Source organism: Scatophagus argus, chromosome 17, assembly GCF_020382885.2.
Source record: "Scatophagus argus isolate fScaArg1 chromosome 17, fScaArg1.pri, whole genome shotgun sequence".
Taxonomy (NCBI): domain Eukaryota; kingdom Metazoa; phylum Chordata; class Actinopteri; family Scatophagidae; genus Scatophagus; species Scatophagus argus.
In genome coordinates this window covers 6,122,580-6,148,466 of record NC_058509.1, presented here as the reverse complement: position 1 = coordinate 6,148,466, position 25,887 = coordinate 6,122,580, and the positions used below count along the sequence as shown (strand labels likewise).

Here is a 25,887-nt window from a genome sequence, read left to right as displayed (position 1 = left end):
AACTGTCTGACATTTTGGGTTTGCTTAAAATTAAAAAACAAAACACTTTTACAAGCCCTTTTAGTCTGGCATAAAACTGCCCACATACCAGCACTTTTTCATTTTCACAGATGTTAATTGGTGAGTATTGCTGCTTTTGGACACAGCCAGACTCGCTGTTCCCCTCCGTCTCCAGCCGTTGTGCTAAGCTAAGCTGCTGGCTGTAGCCTTATGTTTAACAGACAGATATGAGTATCGTACTGATCTTCTCATGTAACCCACTGCCAGAAGCACACGTCCCAAAATGTTTTTAACTTTTCCTTCATTAAAGGCTTCAGTACGGCTCTGCTAGCAGGCATGTTTTCCATGTCTTCAGCAAGGGATACTAAGATCCCAGAGGAAAAAATTATCACTTACAGGAGACGAAAATTTTATTGAAAATAAAAAAAAACAGCAACTATCAGTTATTGAACTGTATTAGGGAAGAAAAACTACAACGCTACAGGAGCCATTTGGTGAAAGCTTTTCTACTTTCACTCGAATGATTGTGCAGTAGTTTAGTCCTTCTGTGAGTTTATTCGTCATCATAAAACTGGAATATAAACACCTTTTATCTGCTCCTTAGAAAACACTCCATGTCCAAACCCAATGCAGTGCATGTGCAGCCATTTGACTGGTTTAAATAGAAAGTAAATACTTCTTATGTGCAGCACAGGTATCCCAAACCTTCATTAACATACACAGCAGATCCACTCTGTGTTGTGTGCGTGTTGCCCCGTCATGTTGCAGTGAAATGCATAAACCCACAGATGGATGCAGGAAGGCCCGGGCACAGACAGTGAGCTCAGACGGAGCTCCTACGTTATAAAACTCAATGTCAAACAATATTATCACACACTTCATTCAAATTAAGATTTAATGGGCATATAATTACTTTTTCCCCCCATGAAGTTCAAGCAATTCCAGCTAAATCCATTTGCTCTTTCTATTTATTTGCGCTCTCATATAACAATGTGAGGCTCTGAGTGACATTTTCAAGCAGTCGAGGACTTGGTACGCCGCTCGAATTTTGTTCAGCTGACAGCCACTTCAACGGCAAACAAAACAAAACAAGATCTTGGATGATATCGTTTCTCTGTCTGGTCCAGTTTTTGGATGACATACAGAGCATGTGAGCGTCATCTTCGGCCCGTTTACCTGCAGCAGGAGCCTCTCGTCGCCGATGACCGCGGCCGTGTTCCAGTCGATGATCTCGGAGAAAGGCAGCTCCCAGCCGTTACTGAGCATCACCGGCACACACGCAGCCTGAGACACAGAGACACACACACACAGAGGGAGGCTTGGATGGGATCCTTTACAAACACAATCAAAGCTACGGCTAAATCATGGCTGATTTGCTACATATTGATCCTGATCGTTAAAGCTGCGTTGACGTTACACACTGTATTGTATTTCATCAGTTCTTGTGTCTGAATTCCCAACTTGACAATTATTTTATTTTTATTTTTTTCAAGTCTTTTTGCTGTGATTTGAACATAGCATACGTAAAACAACAGCCAACTTCATGAGCTAGATGATGTCTTGGAGTAAGAAGCTCATCCAAGGCCCAAACGCCTGAGAGGTTAAAGTAGCTGCTACAAAATTGTCAGTATTAGTGCTAATTGTATGAGAAACCCTTGTCGGACTGGTTAAACACACATTTTTAAATGGCAGAAATTCCAAGCTATTAAAGGAAATGACAACGTTTTGTAGGCTACTTAAAGCTGTACCAACATAACATTTTTGGTCGCTCAGGGGCAGCAGAACGAGCTTTAAACACAACACTGACATATTATTATCAATGTGATATTGCTTATGAGTTAACAGGTCTGCAGTCAGCTGCCAGCTTTGTGTGTCTGCTGTTTGTTGCTTGTATCAGTTGGCTCCCAGCGGCTTTTAGCCTGAAATTAGTTACCTGATGCTGGAAGCTGCTGAATACTGAAACACAACATTTAAGCTGCAGGCCTTAACACCCAAACAATTAGCTTAAAGTAGAGCTGAGGGGACCTGCAGAGTCTGTTAATAAGTCAATGTGGGTTCATCACTTTTACATTGCTGATACATATTAATGCATTCTTTAACAGAAAAATAAATACACCAATACGAGCTCCAGTGCAACCTAAACATACGTAATGCACATACTGCTGGGATAAAAGTTTCATTAAAAGTTAAGATGAAACACAAGCTCAACGCAGAGCAGCTTAGCAATCAGATAAAGAGAAATAAGCTTGAATATGCAATCCGGATAAGCACGCAGGCAGCATATGGTAACAGATAGGGAGGACTTTCGGTATAATAATGACTGATATGGATATGGAAAAAAAATAGCATTTGTTGGAGAGCAGATCAAAAGGAGTCAGTAGAAATAACAGCTAAGAGCCTGGACAAAGCAGCAGAGATTCAAATATAAAGCAGTTTTCAGTTACTGACTCTGTTGGAACCGCAAGAACTTAAACATGCACAAAAAGAATTTCTTAATTACATGCCTAATAGTTTTGTTTCTGATTCTGTTTGTATTTATTTGATTACTAAAAATGTTTGAATCATTTACGAGCCTGATGAAATCAAAGAAAACGACCGCATTCGGCCGGGACGGATCGTTTTTGCCTCATCTTAAGTTGGGTGGCGACTTTCTCCTTTCTCGGCTGCACCTGCCGACGTACCAGTATTAAGATTGCAACTTCAGGTGAAGCCGATGTCTCGAAAGAAAGGAAGCAGGAGGGAATGACAAAAAAAAGAGGAGAATGGGGAATAAAAGTCAGAAGAAAGTGGATAAATAGATATTTATTTTTTTAAAAAAGAGGGGAGGTAGTGAAGCTGAATGTGACCTTTGACAAATGGAGTGGCAGAGGGATGGAGGGATGAGAGGAGAGGTGGAGGGAACAGCTGGTGTGTGTGTGTGTGTGTGTGTGTGTGTGTGTGTGTGTGTGTGTTCGTGGTGGGAGTTTTGATGTAATGACGGTCCTGTCACTCCCAGGTCATAAAGGTGTCAGCTACACCAGAGCTGGCCCTCGGGCTCTGCCGCTGCCTCCTCCACAAACACACACAACTCGCAAAACCACCACCACACAGTCCCATGCATACAAATATACACATGCAAACAACCCCCGGCGCACACACACACACACACACACACACACACACACACACACACACACACACACACACACACACACACAGAGCTGACCTCTACCAGGAATTGCTTTCTCATGCAAAGACCAAAGCCTGTAAATACTCTCCCTCCATCTTCCTCTCGACGGTGCGAGTCGATGGATGGAGTGAGTCAGACAAATGGAGAAAGGAGGAGGGAGGAGAGGAGAGGAGAGAGGAGAGAGGGCATATTTTCCTCCCGAGTGAAGTGCGCTGTTATATGTGTGTGTGTGTGTGTGTGTGTGTCAGCTGATATTAAGATAAGCGCACTTATGTGAGTGCACTCTCTGGACGGCAGTGTGCGGGAAGGAGAGGTAAAGGACAGTGCAGTAGCGATGCGGAAGAGTGCGGAGCAGTTATAGAAAAGGATGAACGGGGAGGGGAGAAAAAAAGGCGATGTGAAGTGTGTGGATTTCAAGAGGTGTGAGTAAAGTAGAGTTAAATGTATATCCAGTATTAGAAAATTACCCTAGATGGGCTGAATTAATCTCACAGGTTATTATGGTAATACAGCGCGGTGAGGAGTTAACAGTATGTTATGTGTAGCAATTTCCACCAGCTCTGTGGATGGAAATTCCCCATGACTTAGACTAATAATATTGTCACACCAGAGAGCAAAAATTCAACTGGCATGTGCGCACGGCAAAACATTTAACTGCTGAGTAGTGTAGGCCTGCTGCTAACCAGGGGCGTGTCCGAAAGGGGGGCCTGGGGTGGCACACTTGAAATCTGATCGACCGCCCCATTATCTTACAGTGTGATTGGCTATGGGCCCAGTGAGACTGGGGACCTTACTTCAAAAAAATGACTGAAAAGTATTTTTATTTTCTTGAGTGTGTAGCCTACTTTCGGCGGTACAATTTCATTGTGAGGATGTAAAGAAAAAAGTATAAGATTTAAGTTAAATTTGTTTGACTGTACCGTAAAAAAAAAAAAAAAAAATCCAACCCTACATTTTACGATCTTTGTGACTGTAATTTCACTACAATTATAAGACTAATATTATATCACACTAGATGTCACTTTGAACATGATCCACGCCTTTTGCAAAATATTTGATTCTAGAGCTTAGCTAGCATGCATGTTAGCTTAGCTGCTAACAGGACATTGCATTCCGTTCACACACTTTGTTAGAGACTTTTGTCTTGCTATTTGTAGCATTTGCTCCTGTCTCAGCTGTGTGTAAATGAGCTCTCTGTCTATTTTGGATTCGTTCCCTGAAAGGTGAAAACTGTGAAGATGGTTTGCTATTGGCTATCCACTGAAACGATTGAATTTACATTAAATTATTTGTGATACATCGTTCTTATTCTCTCATAGTTATCTCCAAAGAGCTGACTGTCAGAAGTGACAGGCATCATGACTGTATCAAAAGGGTTTCAAGAGCAAAAACCATTTAACCGGTGTGTTATTATTTGAGATTTTAACTGGGTTAAAGATGTGCAGTATTTATCTTTCATTTCCACACTTAGGCAACAATTTAACAGTTCATCAGCAAAATAAATCCAGTGTTACAATGCGAAATACAGTTTAGAGGCGGGAAGAAGCAGCTAATCCTCTCAGTGAAGGTCTGGTTTGTTTATATCCATGACACTATTAGTCTGAAAATTAAGGTGGTAATCATTTAGCGATCCTATAATGCAAGAGGTAGCAGCATTAAAACAAAAACTAAGTGGGAGGTTGAGTGTGGGAAGGGATTCTTTTTCTTCCCATTAATATTGCTGGTAGGCATGAATTTACAGTGTATGCAGTGCTCTCTCATAACACATCGTGTGTATACGTCTGTGTGTGTGTGTGTGTGTGTGTGTGTGTTAGTGTGTGTTGCTTGTTTACCTGCAGTGCCTCGAGGAAGCGAAAGGAGCCCAGTCGTCTGCCGCGGGGCACCAAACAGAAGGTGGAGTTGTGGAGCATTTCCTTGTAGTCATACCTGCAGACACACACACAGGGGTGATGAGTTCACTTACATAAATGTGAATTCGATATTTACAGAAACATGCTCAGAAACATACAACATGATACAGAAATACATACAATACATGAATGCATCTTGTTGTCATGAGATTCATATAGAGCATGAGTTTGCAAACATTTACAATAAAGTTTTTACAGTTGTTTATGACATAAACCAAAACAGGTAAACAACAGGAGCAGTTAAACTCACTCATACTCACACACACACACACACACACACGGGGGGAACACACAAAGTCAGATGTGAAAAGTAAAGGATGTAAACAAGTCAGCCAGATTATCAAAGCCACTTTATTTGGCGGTTCAAACTGAAAGTAAGTACCTTTTACCTTCATTTTCTTTTGCAAATTGTGTGAGCTTGGCTTTATTTGCAGCCTGTCTCATTGACTGCTTCTGTTTCCTGTCCGTCGATGGACAAAACTGACAAAATATGAGCCTATTTGTAAATTTTTTTAATGTCCATATCTTTTTCACTTAACAGCCTCTCCTCTCTCCCTCGTCCTTCCCTCTTTCCTCCCATCTCACCAACCACATGCTCCTTTTCACTCCTCCTCTTCTCTACTCGTCATCTTTCTCAATCCCTCTATCTTTTAAAGCAGGAGGCTCCCTACCTCCCTGTCTCTCCCTCCCAGCACCACCTCCTCCTCCTGCCAGCCAGCACTTCCCTCCCTCCCTCTCTCTCTCTCTCTCTCTCTCTCTCTCTCTCTCTCCAGTGAGGTGTGTCTTATTGCTCTCCAAACAGGGTGATCAACCCTGCCAGGGGTAATGAGCTGAGAGTGACACCTGCTTCCACCACACAGCTGGCTGTGTGTGTGTGTGTGTGTGTGTGTGTATACTGTGTGTATGTGTGTGTGTGTGTGTGTGTGTGTGTGTTTGAGAGAGAGAGTACACTTGTGTGTGTGTTTGCACAACAGGAAGAAAGACAGAAACAGAGAGATGCTGAATCAGTGTATCAGTCTTTGCGTTTGCATGCAGGTTGCTTTTCTATGTGATTTAACAGTTTGTGTGTACTACTAAACAAGCAAATCTGCAGTCTGTGTGTGTGTGTGTGTGTGTGTGTGTGTGTGTGTGTGTGGTGTATACTGTTTCATGTTACACAGATGGACAAAGGGAGATATAACCACGTTTGGCTCTCTTGTGCTAAGTATTTACTCTCTAATACTACTCTCTATCTCTCCCATACATCCACACAGAGATAATAAATGCTACCTAGCAGCTAACACGAGAGCCAACAGTTCAGACTAATTTCCCTTGTATCCATTTTTTGTTTTAAAATCTGCTTAAGCTGTTTTTCACACTTGTTTTCCTGCTGCAAGAAGAAACTGGTCACAACCATTTGGCGTGTCTTGTCGCTACAATGACAGCTCAGAAAATGTGTTCTTAAACGTAAGAAAAACAGAGACGCATCGGGAGAAAGAATAAATGAGATGGTATTTAAAACGCCAGGGTCCCTCTAAAAAAAGAAAAAACAATCCACATTAAAGTTCAGCACTCAAGTGTAAGTGCTGTTTGTCAGTTTACTTACAGGTTTATTAATTTCCTAAGTAAGTTTTAAAAAAAACAAACAAACAATAAAGGCAATAAAAGGTAATAATGAGCCCTAAGGGTTGATCAGGTTGGGGGTTAAGAGACTGGCGAGGCAGAAAATCATTTCTCATTTAGCCATAGTCCATATGAGGTGAAGGTTACAGGACACGCACGCACACACACATGCACACACACACACACACACACACACACACACACACACAGACACCATACATATTCTGCTCTACTGGTGATGCTGTGGATGTACTTAAGCCTGTACAGACGTGTGACACTGACTGCTGATGCTGCCTTCTCTGCGTGCCCGTGAATACAGACGGAGCTGACAGGGTAAAGCTGGAAGCCAAGCACTAAGTTCTCACTCACACGCACACACACACACACACACACACACACAAACATGCACAAACGCCCATGCACACACACACAGACAGTGACTGCTTGTATCTCTGAGCTCTAACGAGAAGCTGGTACACAACACAAAACTGTGTGATAAAGTCACACCTACACGCAAAATGCTTTGTGCAGCGCACACACACACACATGCAGTCAGAAACACACCGACAGACTTGCACACGCATACACATACACACACGCACACACACAGCGTGAACAAGCGACAGCTGCACGCCCTCACATCGACGTTCGTCACCTGTCGATGGAGACGAAGAAGCTATCGAACCCATATTTCCACACCAGCTGTCTGCCTGGACGGTGTTTGTTTGTGCCTCTGTGTGTGTGTGTGTGTGTGTGTGTGCGTGTGTGTGTGTGGTATGTTACAGCCCACAAAACAGACCAGCATCTGATGGCTGTGAATATCAATGTGCAGATTTAACACGCAGCAGCCTTGTAAAATATTTTATCCAACTTCTGTCTCCTGCGTGTTTAATTCAACACAAATGTTTTCTCTTTGTTTTCATTTGATCTAATACGAAAAACTTAAACTCCTCTGGTTTTTAATGTTTTATAACCAATAAGTTTCTCGAACAAAACCCTGTTTTGCAGGATTTTGGCTGGGAAGCGGCTGCTGTCTCCTGAAAAAGCATCAGCAAAAGCTTCCTACGTGATTCACCTGCTGCGCACCTTAACCTTATTACAACAAAGATCTTCCATAATTACCTTTTTACGACGGAGTGTTTGGAGTATAGAGATTTGAAGGAGGTGAGGAGGTCGCAGGAGGAGGCCTACACAAGGACGCCCTGACCCCGCGATGTGTAAACCCACCCTGATCCACCTCCGCCTCTCTGTTCCTCCTCCTAACTTCCCTCGACCCCCCCTGCTGGTTTGCACTTCACGCAGGGTTCAGAGGCCTCAGCTTGCTTTCCCTATCTTTTTCTTTTCCTCCTTTCTGTGCTCTGTCCAACAAAAGCTCTCCCTCGCTTTTCTCCTCGTGACCTTGAGCTGGCGGAGAGAAAGCACAGCCGAGCTGCGAGCCTGCAGGCTGTGATTGTGTGTGTGTGTGTTTATGTTTTCCACTGCATATAGCGTGCATTTGTGCAAAACAGATAATGAAAGCGGGGCGAGAAAGAGACGAAAACAGCCAAAGTGTGACGACTGTGACGTAATGGTCTACTGGAGGTGCTCACTTGTGCCACGTTCGCAGTGAAAGCAGCAGAAAACAGGGTTTCATGTCACAAAACGCAGGAGATGACCTCTGCGTGTGCGACCTGCTGTTTTGTAAGCATGCGAGAGAGCGTTTGAACACACGTGTCAGCATGTCCAACAACTGTGAAGCAGTTAAGAAACACTTCTCTCCGACGGCCCCAACGTGCTACACCGTTGCCGTGGCAACTTGCCATTAAGTGCCTTCATTCGCAGCAGTTTTATTACGTGGAATCAGAGCTTCATACACTCATGCAGGGGGTGGGAGGGTTAAAGCAGGGGGGGGTGAAAGAGGAAAGAGAGGAGGGAAAATGTATTTTTTAATAAATACACTATCCAGCTAATTCTACCGGTAGGTGGAAAAAAGTGGTGTCGAATCGGACACCACCAGCAACTCCAGCAACCCCTGCTGCCCCCTCCTGGCCGTCCGTCGTCAAGCTTTACATTCTAAAAGTGCATGTGAAGTTTATGATGACAACGGCTAAGGACAATAATTTTGAATTTCAGAGTTCCTTGAATGTTATATAACATTAATAAAACATACCACAATCTCAAGGCACAATGCCAGCAGTCAGATGGGGCTACCAAGTAGATTTACAAACTTAACTGGGATCCAATGCTAAAGTTAGCTTAGCCGCTTATGTAAGCTGGTCATATGATGAGAGTAATAATCATATTCTACCACAAGAAGAGCTACATACAAAGCTACCAGACCAGAAAACATTTGCTTAGCAACAGTAAATCTCATCATGTTGTTAGATACACAGTAGATTTTGATTGCTTATGAAGGGAAGGCAGTTTCAGTGTTTCAAGCTGGCTCATACATGAGAAAATGGAGAATGAGGACTAAATTATAAGTCAGTTTTGCTGGGGTTGTTAGAGTATAAACATAAAAACAAAGAGGGGACGAACTGCCAATGTTACTCTCATAAATACATGAGTCACGGCTCCTACACAGCAGTCTTATAACCACAAATAATAATGTACAGCTAATGATATCCTTGGCTAAGTAATAAGTAATACTACAGCAGACTAGTTAGCTCCTTAACAACTGCACCTGAAATTTATAGCAGACAAACATGCAATCTTTCCCTTGGAAATGCAGTGAAGTACAGAGTGGCATAAAATGGAAACACACAAGTATCTCAAACTTGTACTCTGCACAGTACTTGAGTAAATCTACTTTGCTGCGGCAGACTCCCAGAGGTGACTACTTGGCGGGCTAGCAGCTGGTCTTTCTGGTGCCATGCGGGCACCCAGCGGGCTCCTGAATGTGGAGCTTCAGGGGTGATGAAAACATAAAACCACGAGCAGCCTAAGTGTCTTCAAGGGAGCAGGGAGAAAGAGATCCAATTTACTGCTTATTGAGGCTGTTGTTACATTAGCCTCCTGGACCTCTCGGCTGTCTCCCTCTGCCATCCTCGCACTAATTTCTTTGTCTTCCACGGTGTGTTTCTGTATGTGTGTGTCTGGAGGAGGAGTGTGTGACTGAACGGGTGTCTGGAGGTCTGGTGATGGCTTCTATTGTTGTCAGGTTTGTGTGTGAGGGTTTTGTAACAAGAAAAAAAGCCTCCCTGGTAAAAACTTTGAATTATCAAATTAGTAATTCATGATAAAAGAAAGCTCTAAATTCCTCTCCTTCTGCACACGAGAATGAGCACAAACCTGAAGATAAGGTTGCTGCACATCCAAGAATATAAAAGTTATTTATCATTGTGGATGTCATGCCACAGATGTGCTAATTTGTCTGGTAAATAACTCCCAAACAGACTAAGGACAGATTCCAGCAGTAATTAAACAGGAGCCTCGTGCTTCCCATAAACACAAGCATCTAAGTTGAAGCATATTGTTATGTGTGTTCCCGTGAGAGTACGACAGATGTGCAGGCTAAGTGAGCTTGTGGGGGAAAAAAAAAGAAAAAGAAAAGGGGAGAACATCATTGGCTTCTGAATAACTGAAATAGAGTGTGTTTGGTGAGGGGGGGAAATGTGTGTGTGTGTGTGTGGGTTGTAGCCACATATGTTTGTGTGTGGATGATAATGTGTGCACACATGCGTATAGTAACACATATGAGCTCAAGAGAGGAATCAGTGTGTGTGTGTGTGTGTGTGTGTGTGTACAGCGAATGCATGTGTGCCCCCCCAAACTTTCACCCTCTTTACTTATTTACCCTGCAGCTGTGTGGAAAGGTACGAGTCAGCATTAAGCATGTGCGCATCCAGATGCGTGCCTTTCCATTTTGTATCATCCTCCTCCTCCTCTGCTGCCATAACGCCTGCTGTACACTCTGCAACACATTCATTAACCCAATTAGTGCTCGTTAGCCAGCTTATGCTAGTTTCAATTAGCATTCTAGCATGGAATGACCCAGAGGTCCGCCTGACCAAACAAACAGCTCGTCAAACAGGTCGTCGTTCTGTTGTCAAACCCCTGACGGCCCTGAGGTCCATCCACATGTGGGGGCCAATCTGATTACACCCACTTACAGGAGTGTAAAGAGTTTATCCTGCCTGGCCCTAACAGACACAAGTTGAGCGCGTGAAGAAAGTGATGTCATTGTGGGTAGTTTGCCGCGTGATGGCGGCCACATTTAAGAGTTACATTTAAAAATGTTTGCAGCCGAAAAAAGGCAGCACGGGCTATTCTGACTTGGTTGAGAGTGACCACATGTGATTCACGACAGTTTAACATGACTGCTCGGCTGAATTATTGTTGCAGACAACAGTGCTTCTATTGAATTTGTGGGTTGAGGCGCTACACATATACCACTTTTAAAGATGTAACCTTCAAGCCATAACATAACATAAAAAAATTATATTACTAAATGAGGGGTAACAAATTGTAAAACTGATCTGAAAACAAGTCAGGACGTAAAGACAACCCGAGAGCAGCCTGAAACCATCAAACAATACATGAATTAAGCAGACATGTCCTAACTTTAAAACATTTGGATCTGACTGCAAGTCCAAATGTTGGTCAACATCATCTGCACGACTGGAGGAATGTCTAAAACCAACAAACAACAAGTGACAACCTCCGCGAGCATCAGTATTGATCCCCGCGAGAACTGATGACAGGCTGTGATGTTTTGACTCTGATCTTTCAGAAACGGAAGTGGCATGTGTGGTTATTTACATAATGAGCTGGGAAATGAAAGTCAAGAGCCAGCGTTCGCTAGAGAGAGGTGCTCTGATAGCTGCCATGAACTTGGGAAAGTCCATCTTGAGTGGATTTCAACAGAACATGGATATATCTGGGTACCCGATCTGAACGAGGACTTAATATGACAGGTCTTTCTGCCCCGTCAAGAACAATTTCTTGAGGGGAATCACTGACTGATAGGTCCACGGTAATATCTCTGTCATTCTTTTCTCTTCTCTCTCTCTCTCAAAGGTTTATTTCACTCTCACCGTGTGCAAAGCCACGGCAGAATAACCTTCAAAAAATTACAGACGCAAGAAATACAAAACAAAGAATCAAAAGTGCTGCTACACTGAGAGGAGGTTCGACTGATATGAGCCCTCTCTAAGCTGGTGACCTTTAACCTTCACAGCTAATGTTTATGAATCCTCTTCACGCCGCCAATAAATGAGCCGCACTTGTCAGATTTTGCCTGGAAAGTCCCAGGAACTCAGCTTGAATTCAAAAGTAACATGGAGTTTTGTTTTTCTTTTTCTTAGGAATTTCTGAGATGTCACGCCAGTTTGCATAGCTGCACCGGATCCCATATTACCATTCAAATGAGAGCCAAGCAGTAAGTATAACTGCAGGTGGTGGTGAAACATGTATGCATGAGCAACAACAACAACAAAATCCCGTCCACACATGCACAAACTGATAGTGCTCATATACATGCAGACTCACACTCGCACAAACTTCTGAATCAGTTCGAGTCAGCAGCCTGTTCTTTCCCTGCAGCTACCCATCTTGCCTCCTTCACATGTAAGCCTGAATATTTTACAAATACCCCGATAACGACAAGTCTTCCTGCCGCGATACTAATTCACTATGACGGCTTTATCCTTGCAATCTTTTCAATTTGTCCTCTCGGATTTTTTTCTACTGCCAACAGATGGAGGCAATTTTTCGGTTACATTTAGTGTCTCCACAGTCGTACCCAACTGCACACAAACACACACACACACGCACACACACTCGACTCTCCAGAGGATGGGAGTGAGGTTGAATCCAAACCTGGCGACGCCTAAAACACACACATATCCAGAAATATTAGGGGGAGCTTTGTTTTCATGGGCAGCAAGATGGCTGCACGCACACACACACACACACACACACTTTGTCATTGATTAGCGCCTCACTGTGGGATCTTGCAAATGAGGGGTCCAGACTCCCTGGACGTTCGCTGGAGACCAGCTGTGCTTTGCTGTACACTTCCAGATGGCCCCTCGGGATGCCTCACTGTGCACGTTTGCGTGTGTGTGTGTGTGTGTGCGTGTCAGATGAAAGGACATCTCGGTGAGGGTTAACTCCGGCTTCCTCATTTCAGTGGCTCTGATGACAAAACGTGTCAGTGTTTAAAAAGGAGGCCGCCACAGAGCATGTGCTGACATGTCTAAATCTGAGACCGTCTCACACATATGGATCCACGCACGCACGCGCACACACATACACAGGAATGCTTAAATTCATCCATCCACATTACGCTCGCTGCAGGCTCTTTCATGACAAATCATTTTCCAAAATCTTGACGAGTCTAAATACCACACACACACACACACATATTCAGACATGTTCACCCTTGCGTCCATGTTAATATGCACACACTGCACTCACTCTAATGTCCTTATTTTCAAAGCACCACCGACCGCTACTGGGGTCCCATCTGCAAGCAAAGACCAGCTCCACTCTCCTCCAGTAGGTGAGCAGAAACTTAATTGCCTCTAATGCCTTGTCTGTAAACACACTCTAATGTATTCCCTCTGAAGACTCCTCTAAATGAAAAAATAAACCCGGTCCTGGAGCCACCTGGGTCCCTCAGCACAACATCACCAATCAGTGAATGTGGAGAACCAACCCGCAGGAGCGCCGTAACTATCACAGTAAATGGATGGCTGGGTACACAGAGGGCAAATGGAGAGACGCGCTGTCAGCTGTCAAGACTGCAGCTTTGAAATGTTGGCTTCACGGGAATTTGGAGGAGCAGGTTTCGTTTCAAACGTCATACAGCTAACAGCTAACAGCTTCCCCTCTTCTGGGCTTCTCAGTAGAGCATTCAAGGTCAGACCCTGATGTTGGACCAAAACACCTGGCTCACAGACTCTGTTCCAGTTCATCCCAAAGGTGTTGGATGGGGTTGAGGTCAGGACTCTGTGTGGGCCAGTCAAGTTCTTCCACACCAAACTCATCCAACCATGTCTTTATGGAGCTTTGCTTTGTGCACTGGGGCACAGTCATGCTGGAATAGAAAAGGGCCTTCAACAAACTGCTGAAGCATTAAGATTTCCCTCATTAATGTTAGTGGTGATAATACTTCCAGTCAGGTGCCGTTAATCCATTACAGAAGACGACGGCGTAACCAGATGACATAATTAGTTGACCTCCAATAACCCCTCAGATAGTAAAAAAACGTAAAACGCACGATGGAAATACGACATTAATGTTTGACTGACTTTTCCACCTCAACCAGCCAACATAATCATAAATGAGTTGACTATCATGAAATACAAAAAGCATCAAATCCTAAGACTGGTGGGTCTTTTTGTTTGAAAAATGGCAATTAGCAGATTATGAAAACAGTTCCGCTACTGCAATCGTTTAAGTTCTTTTACTGACACATACATTTAGTTACTGTATTTCACTTCATTCAAAGAGGATCCTCCATCTTTTTTCACTAACTCACACACACACACAGCAGACAAGCACCTACACAATCACTTGAGAGTGAGTTTGACATCAGCATCAAACACAGAGTATGTCAGCACCGCATGACACAGGAGAGCAGCATGATGTCTGAGACAGCCAGTGCTCCCAGGGTGTGTGTGTGTGCGTGTGTGTGTGTGTGAGACCGGGAGAGAGAGGAGATACAGCTGTCAATCATGAGCAGAGAGGCAAGCAAAGCGATACGCTACCCAGTGGGTTCATCAGTACTGTGTGTCAGTCACACCCTGAGATCACATTGATTGTCTGTTGGCACCCATCTGAGAGCACGTGTGTGTCTGTGTGTGAGTGTAATGCATGTGATGTGTGTGAGAAAATGGCAGTGAAAGAGGAAAATATGGTCCTCAGAGAAATATCATGGGGAGCGCGATACAAAGGACAAGAAAAATAATGAGAAAGAGAAAGAGGACGAAACGTCCACCATGATGCAATTATGATTCGATTTAGATTCCTGCATCAATTATGCAAACATATTCAAGAGTCATGTCAAATATTGATAGGCTCTTCAACTTCTCAAACTGTATTCATTAAGGAGCCAAAAGTTAACCCGCACTCTCTCATTAATCATGGATAGATGTCAGCTGGAGGTCTACATTCAAATTCAGCCAACACTCCAGAGCCTCAATACCAGAGAAAACTATGCCATGTATCTGTGTGGATCTGCATATGTGTGTTCACATTCACCTGCTTATCAGTGTGTGAGTTGCCATGTAGCTGTTGTCAGTGCCGCTGACCCCCGGCCCGTCACGTCTGAGTGCGTGCGTGGACGGTGGGTGTAGGCAGAGCCGCTGTGCTGTGCAGTCCAATGTAACGCTTCGGCTTTAATGACTCGAACGAGAATGTGGAGGTAAACAGCGACTGGATCATTTAATCCACCAATTTTCCTTTCATCTTGGACAGGGTGTAAATATCTCAAGAGATATTTGATGAACTTTTCAACAGATATTAATGGTCCCCACAGGATGAATCCTAATCTTTGGTAAGCCCCTGACTTCTCCTCTGGCGCCACCATGAGGTTCACATTTATAGATGATGGTGAAACGTCTCAGCAGCTTTTGATCAGAATGAAATTTGGCACACTTTCAAGTCCACCTCAGGATGAATTTTACGAATGCATTCCCATCAGCCTCAGCTGTGGTTTGTGTTGATTGTTTATTAGCTAATTTTAGCTAGTTAACATGCTAAACTAAGATTATGAACATAGTAAGACAAAAATGTCTGTATTATTGCAAATTTAACTCAAGTGAAACCTCACCATGTTGCTAGCATGACTGGAGTCTTTCAGTGCTGTTTCGCTACTCGTGCTACTACAATTTCTGTAGCAGAAAGTCTCACATTCAAGAATCCTTTTTAATTTTTAACTCATTCAGAAAATTTCACACAAAGCAGCTGTAAAAGAACATCACATGAAGAAAATACAAAATTTGCAGCTAAATTATGATCAAAATTAAGGCATCCAATGCCAACTTTCGACAGTAAAGATTTGACAGCCAGTTCCTATTGCACCCTGCATGACTTTTTCATTCCCTTTAATCTCGTTTGTCAAATTAACATTTGTGTGTGTGTGTGTGAGTGTATTGTGTTGTGTCTGTGCTGTCTGTCCACATTCCTTTGTATCTCTATTATATCACCACAGCAAAAGAGCCCCTTCGGCTACAACTGCTGCATCTCAGTCATATGACACATCCCTGAACGGCTAACCAGGTCTCACATGACTGACGTTAGGCTCCAAAGCTGGGTGTGGTTATGTTGCATGGGTCAAAGGTCACTGCGGTCCCCACCCTGAAAACAAAAGGGAGGACTAAGCCTCTGAGTGAGGGTCTTCGTGGCTTAGATTTAGGCCGAGATGGGGGGAGTTGTGTTGTCTCTGTGTGTTTGTGCTTGTCTGGGTGACTGTGTGTGTGTGCACCTTTACTTTGTGATACATACCTCATGTCTCCAGGTGTAAAGTTGTGAGATTTGCTGTTCATGTCAGACCATATATGCTTCTGTGTGTTCAGTGTGTGCGGTAACCTACTGCCTCTACTGCAGGCTTCTCCCAGAGCGCCGCACTTGGCTGGTTTGTGTGTGAGTGTGTGTGTGTGTGTGTGTGTGTGTGTACAGGGAACAGCTGTTCTCCAGTGCTACACGGGGAGGTCAGGGGGAGACACGGATGAGCTACAGCTGTGGCCCCGGGGCTTGTGGGAACTGTGGCTTGAACATCGTGGGAGAGAAGAGGACAGGAGGCAAGAGGAGGGATAAGAGAAGAGCAGAAGAGGTTCAGCGGGGAGCGAATAACTTCACAAGCTGAGGCAAGATGAGGCGGCCAAAGGAGGCTGCAGAGACGACACACAAGACACAAAAGAAGACATCCTTCTTTACTTGAGTCATCTGGTGCTGTAAAAGTTGGAGAGACCAGCAGGCGACGTGGATGGCGGTGTGTTTTGGCCAGGAGGTCACTGCAGCGAGACGCTGGATGAGACAAATGTACAACCGAGGGCTCTTTTCCAACAAGCTGATCCAGACCCGACCACTTAGCATTCTGAGTGAAGCCCTCATGTTAAAGAAAATTAATCACGCTTATAAGCTCATAAACAAGTTGACTTCCCTGTTGGAGAATCAACCCGCTGGCCCCGATTGCTGAGTAACTTGAATAAAGACCCACTGTTGGAGATAATGCTTATTTCAGGACAGCACATAATGTGATAAGTGTGAGAAATCACTTTATAGTTTTGCACAGACAATCATGAGCTGCGGCTGAGAGCAAGAGGGCCTGCTCCAACAGAGAGAAACTAGCAGCAGAGAAAAGGGGGCTGACAGTGAAAACTAATAAGCCTTGTGCGGGGAGAGAAATGGGCTCATCTCTCCAAGGCACCAAGAAAAACTACTGGAGCCTGTTGTACACCATTTCCAAGAACAAAAAAAAAAAAGAAAAAAAAGCTTCATCTAAGCTGAAACCCAACACTAAATCCCTTCTGCCTGACAGATTCGGCAAAAGAATAATATCTGCAGCAAGAATAATATTTGCAGCCTACATTATAGAAGTATATGAGGGAGCAGAGGAAGAGATGGAACTGGGCCAAAAGCCAATTTATGGCTTTTGTGGAACCCTTCAGAAAAGAGAGCGAGAGCGTCGTTCAAGGTGCTACTTAAAATCCTCTCTGAGAACTCTCTCATCCACTCACTTGCAAGCCTCAATTAAACTGCTGATTGCCATCTGTGAGGCAACTGAACCTAAAATCATTAAAAGTCTGCAAAGATTAAAAGCAGACATAGGTTTAAAAAGAAAGGAGGAAAGACGGAAGAAAGAAACAATGAAGAGAAAGTGAAGAAACAAAAGGGAGTTTTCATAACGTTGATGTTAGAGGTGACCTTTGTGGTGAGTGCTTTGACTCTGAGCTTTTGAGCTTTGGCATAACGCGACTGAGCTTAATCTTTCACTAGATGGAACAGATAACGAAATGCATGCGCGGCTGCAGGGTGGCTGCTTGTGTGCTGTGTGTTTGTGTGTGTTTTTCTCTTTAAATCACATGTATATGACAAACTGTGTATGTGTGTGAAAGTTGAGGTGCTCAAGCGTGGGTGTGCTCAGCAGTTTGCATTCAACAAACAATTCAATAAACAACTACAGCGCATACTGTACAGGTTCAGTATGCACTGTAGTGTACTATATATACCGGAAGCTTGCTGGGGGGGTCACAAGTGTAGGAACACGGACAAAAAGAGGACGGAGGCAGGTCATGTTTTCAAGAAAAAGTGCTGCTTTTCATACGCAAGATTATGCAAGAACGCTACAGAGAACGATGCGCATGAGGTGGCTGTTCTCCTTGTGCTATCTCATATCTGCATGCACCGTCAAAGCTGTGGCATGTCTGTTGGAGGGATGGCTCTGCACCAGCACCAGAGGAAAGTTCTCTGCATGTGGTGTGGCAGGTTGTCAACAAGTTTGAGAAAGCCGGCTAATTTTCTTTTCAGCGCAACCTGGAATGAATAAATAAACAAATAAATAAATAAAAAATAAAAATAAAGGACGCAAGAACAACAACAGAAAACGTCCTAACTGTGTTTTAATCAAGCCGATACGATGGAAAGTTCACCTCACACTGTGCTGCTATCCATAACAAGATTGATTCACATATGTTGAATTATGGAGTGGAAGCTAATGCCTTTTTTACAACAAAATTAGTGTTTGTTTGAAACACAGGTAAAACTGAAATTGAAATATTGACTTTTTTCCCATTGCCGATGGATGAGTTTGCTTCTCTGTATTTTTTTTCAATTTCAATATTTCGGTTGTCATTTTTTGACCTGTGAATGAATGCCAGATGTGCCCCTTCCCACTGAAGACAAGTCAGATATTAGTGAGTGTTAGCGGAGTCTTTTGTCCAGATTATGCTGTGTCTCAATTTCGCAGAATTTATTTTCATTATAGTTTAAACCAACATTTATGTTCTCAATTAAATCGATTGCATGGCCTTTAAAATGCCACAAAATAGTAGAAAAAAAATCCATTGCAATTTCTGTAAGCCCAAGGGAGCATCTTCAAATTTGGAGTTACGTTACCTAAGCGAAGGGTTTTAAATTAACTATCACTGATACCAAACTATTAAAACTGTTCTGTTCTGCCAAATAACGGGTTTTGTCAACCCAAAACCCAAAGGTATTCCATTTATCCCCCATCGATGTACTGATCTATGCTCTCAATTTTTCTTTAGTCTTGCGCCGTCTTAAATGGCGTGACCAAGGTCTGGACGGGCAACCAACCTGTCGTTGTACTGTTAAAAATCACATTCCATAACTCAACATATCTGATCAGTATCACAGTCCTTCTGCTCCTGACATGAGTCCAGTTTTTTCCCCCCTAAAACCTGATGACTTTTCAAAAACAGAAAAAGATCAGGTTTGTGGACAAAAGCAGTATTTTTATCAAAAGCACTGTTGTCTGATACAATACGAATGAAGCAAGAATGAACACGAAGGAGTTGTTCTCGGTGAGAATCACTGGCTCGACACTTGAAATTTAACAATACATGCCGGAGTGCGTCGGAGCTGTTGGACATTCCTTCGCATTCCTCTCTGATCTGATTCTCCACACGCAGTCTTACTATCTGCATTTTTCTACATGTCTCCGGGTATCTTTTTCTCCATCTGTCTTTCTCAGGGTGAGTGTTTTCTTCTGTGGCTGCCTTTATATCAGGCCGTCTGTCTCTCGGGGATGTCACGAGGACAACAGGGGTGAACGATAACAAAGAGAAACTTTTTGACGGCGATGAATAGGTGTGCTGTGTCCCAGAAAATAAATAAATAAATAAATAAACCCTCTCCTCGGAGCGCCGATAAAAGAAAAAACCCATTGTCGCTCTTGCCTCGTATCTCAGTTTACACATGGCATTCACGAGAGTCTCACAAGGGAGCGGTCCTCTCAACATGGACAGCGCAGAGACATTTTTAATGTCAGGCGTAAGTGGAATCCTGCATTAATCGTATCTGTATACGATCTGGGTACGACACAAATGTCAGCATGAGGTGTAAAGGGGGCCTAAGTCTCTTTTCCACCGAGAAGCGCCGCTTTCAGGCATTTCTGCAGTTCAGCGGAGCAGAAAGACAGCCTTCTCTTCTTGTACCTGCAACAGAGGGATATTGTTGCTGCAGAAGCACAACTTCAGTTACCGAGCATTCCTGCCTCTTCATTTCAAAGACGGAAATGTTAAAAGGTAAGGTGAGGTGGGACAGGGAGAAGACGAACAGGTACGAAATAACAAGGTGAGGAAAGGATGGAGAGCAGCAGGGAGGAGGAAATAATAGCACCCATTGCAGCGTGACTCTAGCAGATAATCAAAGAGCAGTTTGGCAAACAAAAACGTTTTTATATTTATTCACACACACACACACACACACACAGCATTAGCGCCTTATTATGTGGCACACACTCAGAGGCATCACTCCTCTTAAATTCAACTATGGCCCGTCTTTTCCTGCGGTCAAAGAGAGTGGAGGAGAATAATCTGGCCGCTTTGATCTGACTCAGTGAGAGGATGTCATCTCCAATCCGACCATGTAATTCTCTCCAGTGGGACGCTGGGGCAGCAGCTTTGTGTTGTTAGTCACCCGCTCTGGCAATGGCACACTTTCTACTTCCTGAAAGTCATAACAATCCCAGCACTGCTGCTGCATTAACCATCCGCGACAAATGAACCTCCGTCTGGCAAACGAGTCAGAAATACACAAGGACACACGAGTGTGGGCTTGATACATGTTACACTCACTCAGCTCTGGCAATAAGTTGGTTAATGTGCACACGCACGCACATATGGGACATATGGGATTGCTTGTCTCAGTTTAAACCATCGCATATTCATTCAGTAAATAATTTCACGAATACACAATTTCTCTATTACTGTACGCACATGCACTGATTTTACCCGTACCGTACACACATACAGCATTACTAAAAAAAAGCAACTATTTTAAGAGCTGAGACACCATTTAATCCCACAGTAATGGATTTACCTCCAACTGAGAGTCCAATTACAAGAGCTATAAATGCTAATGGCAGTGCTAATCATAACAATAGCATCATGGTTTAAAACTACTAGCTAGGACACGGTGCTTGGTTTACCCCGGCAACAGCGCAGTGCAATTACAGCCAAACACATAAACCAGACGGCTCTGGCTGATTTAATCTATTATCACATAACAACTCCTGCCTCTCTGCTAATCAGTTTCTCTGCTGAAATGTGCCTCACAATCTCTCACCATCTATTTTTCCTCCTCTTCCTCCATGTCCATTCTTTTAAAAGTCTACTCGAAACTTCATTAATGATTTTTTTCAAGACCAGCAAAATAAGCTGTAAACACAACCCTGGCGTGTTATGACCAAGTATGGCTAATGTGTTAACAAAGGGTTACATGTTTACACGTACAGCTCACACAGATGACATTAGCATTCATATGCATTTTGGCATTTCATTTTATATGCTTCGGGCCACCTGAAGCAAACATAGGCCCAATATTTACTCCACTTTTTCTGCTGAAAAATGTCTGGATCCTGTTGCTACCAGTATGAGTTGATTGAGTTAGCTGGAAGTATCTGTCTGGTCATCAATCCAGCCTGGATGTCTCTGGTTCTCCTCCCTTCCTCAATGTTAACTGGGTCATCTACAGGGGAGGCGGGATGCTCTCCTGAGATATGCTAACTCACTCACACACACACGCCTTCAGTTCAAGGGAGTCCAATAAAACATTTACAACGTGGTTAAGCCGCCCTCCCCTTCGCTCTCAATCTGCTTCTTTGGCTTGTTTTTTGTATCTTTCCTTCTCCCTCGGTCTCCCTCTCATGATTCTCCGAGCTGTTACGAGTCTGGACTTCTCTCCGAGTCTCATCCTCTGTTTTCTCTCGGGTCTGTGAATGACCCTGGGTTAAACACATTTAATTAGCGCACGCAGGATCTACACGCCCCCTCCTACTGGCAGCTTAGAGACGAGCCCCTTGGACCAACCAGCTCGTGCAGCATGTGTGTGTGTGCATATATACTGTGTATGTGTGGGCCTGATAATTACACTGGTCTGGGCCAAGGTCTTGTAGTACTGAAAACAAACACACACACAGAGAGAGACCAAAGCAGCACTCTCCTCTCTCCAACCTTAAGGCCTTCTTCTCTCCTCCTATTAAACTGAGCTACAGTGGAGGCACTTGCTTTGAAACGTGCAGTTTCTGTCAAGTTTGTGCTGTGCAAGACAACAGCAACATATTTTACGCAGCAGGAGTCAGGAGTGTCAGTATATACACACACACGCACAGGGTGGTCTTTTATGTTTTTGACAGCGAGAGTGAGCAATTATGTGGAGAGGCACATTCACAAAACTTACAGAGAATATTCAAAAACATGCAGGCCTGAAGTGCCTGCCTGCCCACTAATGAAGAGCATACAGTATGGTGATGAAGACTACAGAGGTCCTTGTAGGTACAGGAGAGCACAATGCAGCAGGTTAGAGTCTTTTATGATGATGACAAGGAGTGTGAGGTGATTCCAAACAGGTGGGTGGATGGGATAAAGCAGCAAACAGAAAAGCTGGCAAACAACATTACATCCCCTGGTGGTCTTTCATGATTGTGACACTGAGCATGAGCAGCTTTGGGCGAAACACTTGACTTTCTTTTGTGGGTCTATAATTTTGTAATTATTTTCTAAATGTCCTAATAAATTACAACATGTTTTCCTTGGAGATGTCTGCAATTATAGGGAAAAAAACAATAGTGCTACATGCCGATTAATTAACTGCAATTGGTGGCATAATTTTAAGTCGGCAGGTCATGCAAAAATGTAAAGTTTACCTTCAGGCAAGCATCCAATTCAACATGTATGGAGAATAAATCTTCTAATAATCATAAATGAATATTTATGAGGGTTTAAATGCATCAGCTTTTTCAAGGAAGCTCGTATTTTCCATGTAATTATTAATAAATTATGCAGTTAATCCTGGAAACCTTCCTAAGAAAGATTAGGAAATTAAGGACCAGAAAAATAAAGTATTACTAACACATGGAACAAGCTTACAGAGAAGACAGAGAAAAATACAGTCCTTGCAGTAGCAAGAAATTCATAAATAGTGTATTATAGATAATGAATAGAAGTTCTTGGTACAACAGCACAGCAGATTTACTCCTGAGGGTAATCAACACCAAAACAGGAAATTTGACTCAACAAAAACAACTGTTCTTCATAAATTACAGCAGCAGCATTTTGTCTTCAATCAGAATAAAACTTTGCAAGGAAAAAAAAAAGAGAAAATCTGTGTTTTGCCTTTGCTAGGGAAGCACAGCAGCGAAACAAATCACCCTCACTTGGTTTTCGAAATGAGAAAAGAGCAATTTACCAGACAAGATGAGAGAAAATAAAGCTGTGGCGCTCTGTTTGAAAGCTGATGCAATCTACTTTGCAGGGGAACATCTGGGGAAATAAAAAGGTCACACAGATTTATATTTAGATGCCGCAGGGAGAAACACGCTTCTCCACTCTGCTCTGCACCCACAAGCTAACAATGGTCTGCTATGAAGAACCAAATTAATGTAGCGTTAATGGCAGCCCACTGTACAGCTAATGGCTGCTCGTTTTGGTTCTGTCGGACATAAACAAAAGATACACTCTGCTGACACACACGCTAGCTTGGAAGCCAGGAGGCGAAAAGCTCTGAGTCCTAATTTGGACATCAGAACAACATGTGAACATAAACAATTTGTGTTAAAGGAATTGGTTGATATTGAATTTCTTGGCTTAGGTGAATATTGATACCACTGCTAAATATGAAGCTACTGCAAGCCAGCAGCCGGTTAGCTTAGCTTAATGCCCAGGTGACTTGGACAACACAACAATTTTTGCACAAATGAAACGAATGAGATTTAACATGTTCATTACTGAGCTTCAGGGGTGCTGACAGCTAACAGGCTGTTTGCTATAGCATCACAAGTGCTATCAATCTTCTGCTTCTGCTTAAGTATTCCTTTGAGATGTTTCAACAGTGAAATGCAGTAAAAGACATTCCTCTGTTTTTATTAAGTTTTATTCATAAAGCAGCACTTTTTTTTTTTTTTACTGCTGAAAGCTTCTCTTTCACAATCATCCATCTTTGATGTAACATTAACCTTTGCTCTGAGCTAGGGGTAATGTTAGCTTCGAAGCCGATAACTGACTTTAAAGCCTTGTTTAGCTGTAGGTACGTGAACATCAGCTATTTGCTGACGGCACTGCCTGGTGTTAATGTTTTTCCTCTTGCTATGGAAGCTGAGATCTCATCAGTCTTCTTTATGACTATTTGTGCTGGAAATCAAACCCTTGGGGGACATACTTGAGAGAGAGAGAGAGAGAGAGAGGGAAAATATATTGTAAATAGGCAGAAACAGAATGAGACTTACGCCACAGGGACCAGGCTGAAGAGAAAGCCTGGGAAAATATCAGGCAAATATAGGATTAATTAGGGTGCATGAAAACACCCGAGGGCGCCCACAAGGCCTCGCTTTCCTTGTCTGCTTCAGAAGGCTTAGAGGTCTTCTCCGCTATCTCTCCAGTAAAAGGCCTTGTAGACAGACTATGATTAATGCTTAAGACGTGCAAGTGTACCTCTTCTCTGCTTAACATATGAAGGGGCCAACTTTTAACCTGTGCTTGAGCTGCGGTGATTCACCTCTAGTATGTCAAAGAAGGTATTCCACCTCCCTAGCTCCTCGGGCAAGGCAATGCACCAGTTGATATTAGTCATGGGATGCCGGTGAAGCGCTAACCCTGTCAAAAGCACCATCTGTCGGCTGTCTTTTATTGGAAGGAGGGTTCTCTGATGACAGGCAGGGAGGCATCATCTTACTGGCACCATGGGGTGGAGAATGAGTATAGGGCAACGGCAGAGGAAATTAATCTGTGTTTCAATATTTGCACGCTGCTGTGTGCTGTTGTATATGGATACCTGAGGAGCTGTAGACGATATTGGCCGATGCTGATTCGGTGTAGTTCAGCCTCAAGTTTATTACAAAGCACCATGGCATGAAAAAAAAGTGTGAAATGAGATGTTTTTTTTCTTACAGACACCCTGGAGTCCTTGCGGAATATGATGAATAACAAACAGTTTTTAAAATGCAGCAATAGCAAAATGTAATCTTATTGTGGATAAAGTCCATCTACTGTTACTTAACGCAGTTTACATGTACTGCGGTTCATATGAGGAAAGAAAGCGACAAGGGGTGTGATTATGGCATATTCCAGCGTATAAAACAGATTACACAGTAATCCAATTACATGGTAATTCTATTTGTAAATGAATTAACCCACTAATCAACTTAAATTCATCTTAAATGCAAAGAGAAAACGTGGAGTGACTTCAGTGACACACGTGGGCTTAAAAGCTACCAGTAAATGCCGCGAGAATAACATAAATTTTGTAGGACGAACGCCCTAAAGGTTCAACAAAAGAATCTCATCTGTAGAGTCACTATATTTACTTCATAACTGAGGACATGCAGTAGAAGAAAATGACCATGGAGCTCGTTCATCAGCGTGTCTTTTTATCTTGAAAGGTTTACAGCCACCTAATTCATTCAGCAATTTCCATTGTTTTACAACTAACTCGCTTGTTATAACTTATTTTATATGTCAGACCAAGGTCGGCCTGGAATCACTTCATAAAATAAGGTGGTAAAACTGGCACGTTTGTATGCACAGGCAGCAGCCACGTCCGTACATCTGATTCCCCATGTGTGCTCTCCTTTAACAAAGCTCCCAGTTAGCTTTTCCAGACGTTCTTTCAACATGACACATTGGGTGCCGCCTGACTCATGATTCATCGTGTTATGACAATAACACCGACTTTAGGGGAAGCACAATGTCTTTGTATGGACTTGGCAGATATCTGAAAACTCCAGGTCTTCCTAAAACAGTGCACAGAATGAGCTCATCTTTGAAGGAGGGCTTTAAAGTGAGTAATGCCAGCCTCCTCAGCCACGCTCATTACAGACGAATTAGGCCGTATCGTCGCGGTAAGCTCCAGTAATCAGACTACCTCGGCAGCTAGACTTAATTGGCTCATCACTCAGCTGACACTCACTCGATGCACATTAAAATACAAGGGACTCCTGTCATTTCTCTAGAGCTCAAAACGGCACAACAGAAATAGAAAAGGCATGTTGTTGTTTTCTAGAGGTGTCTTTCATGATTTTAAATGAGGCAACGGTGAATC

At 43.2% G+C, this 25,887-nt stretch overlaps 1 protein-coding gene across 1 annotated transcript in view; it reads right to left on the bottom strand.

The window, feature by feature from the left end:
- ext1b (exostosin glycosyltransferase 1b) overlaps positions 1-25,887 on the bottom strand; it is a 106,931-nt gene that overhangs the window by 26,168 nt on the left and 54,876 nt on the right. Inside the window, exons 2-3 of the mRNA XM_046417460.1 lie at positions 5,002-5,095; positions 1,177-1,284 (exon numbers count right to left, since the gene is read on the bottom strand). Coding sequence (XP_046273416.1) covers positions 1,177-1,284; positions 5,002-5,095 — 202 coding nt within the window. The remainder of the gene's footprint in view (positions 1-1,176; positions 1,285-5,001; positions 5,096-25,887) is intronic.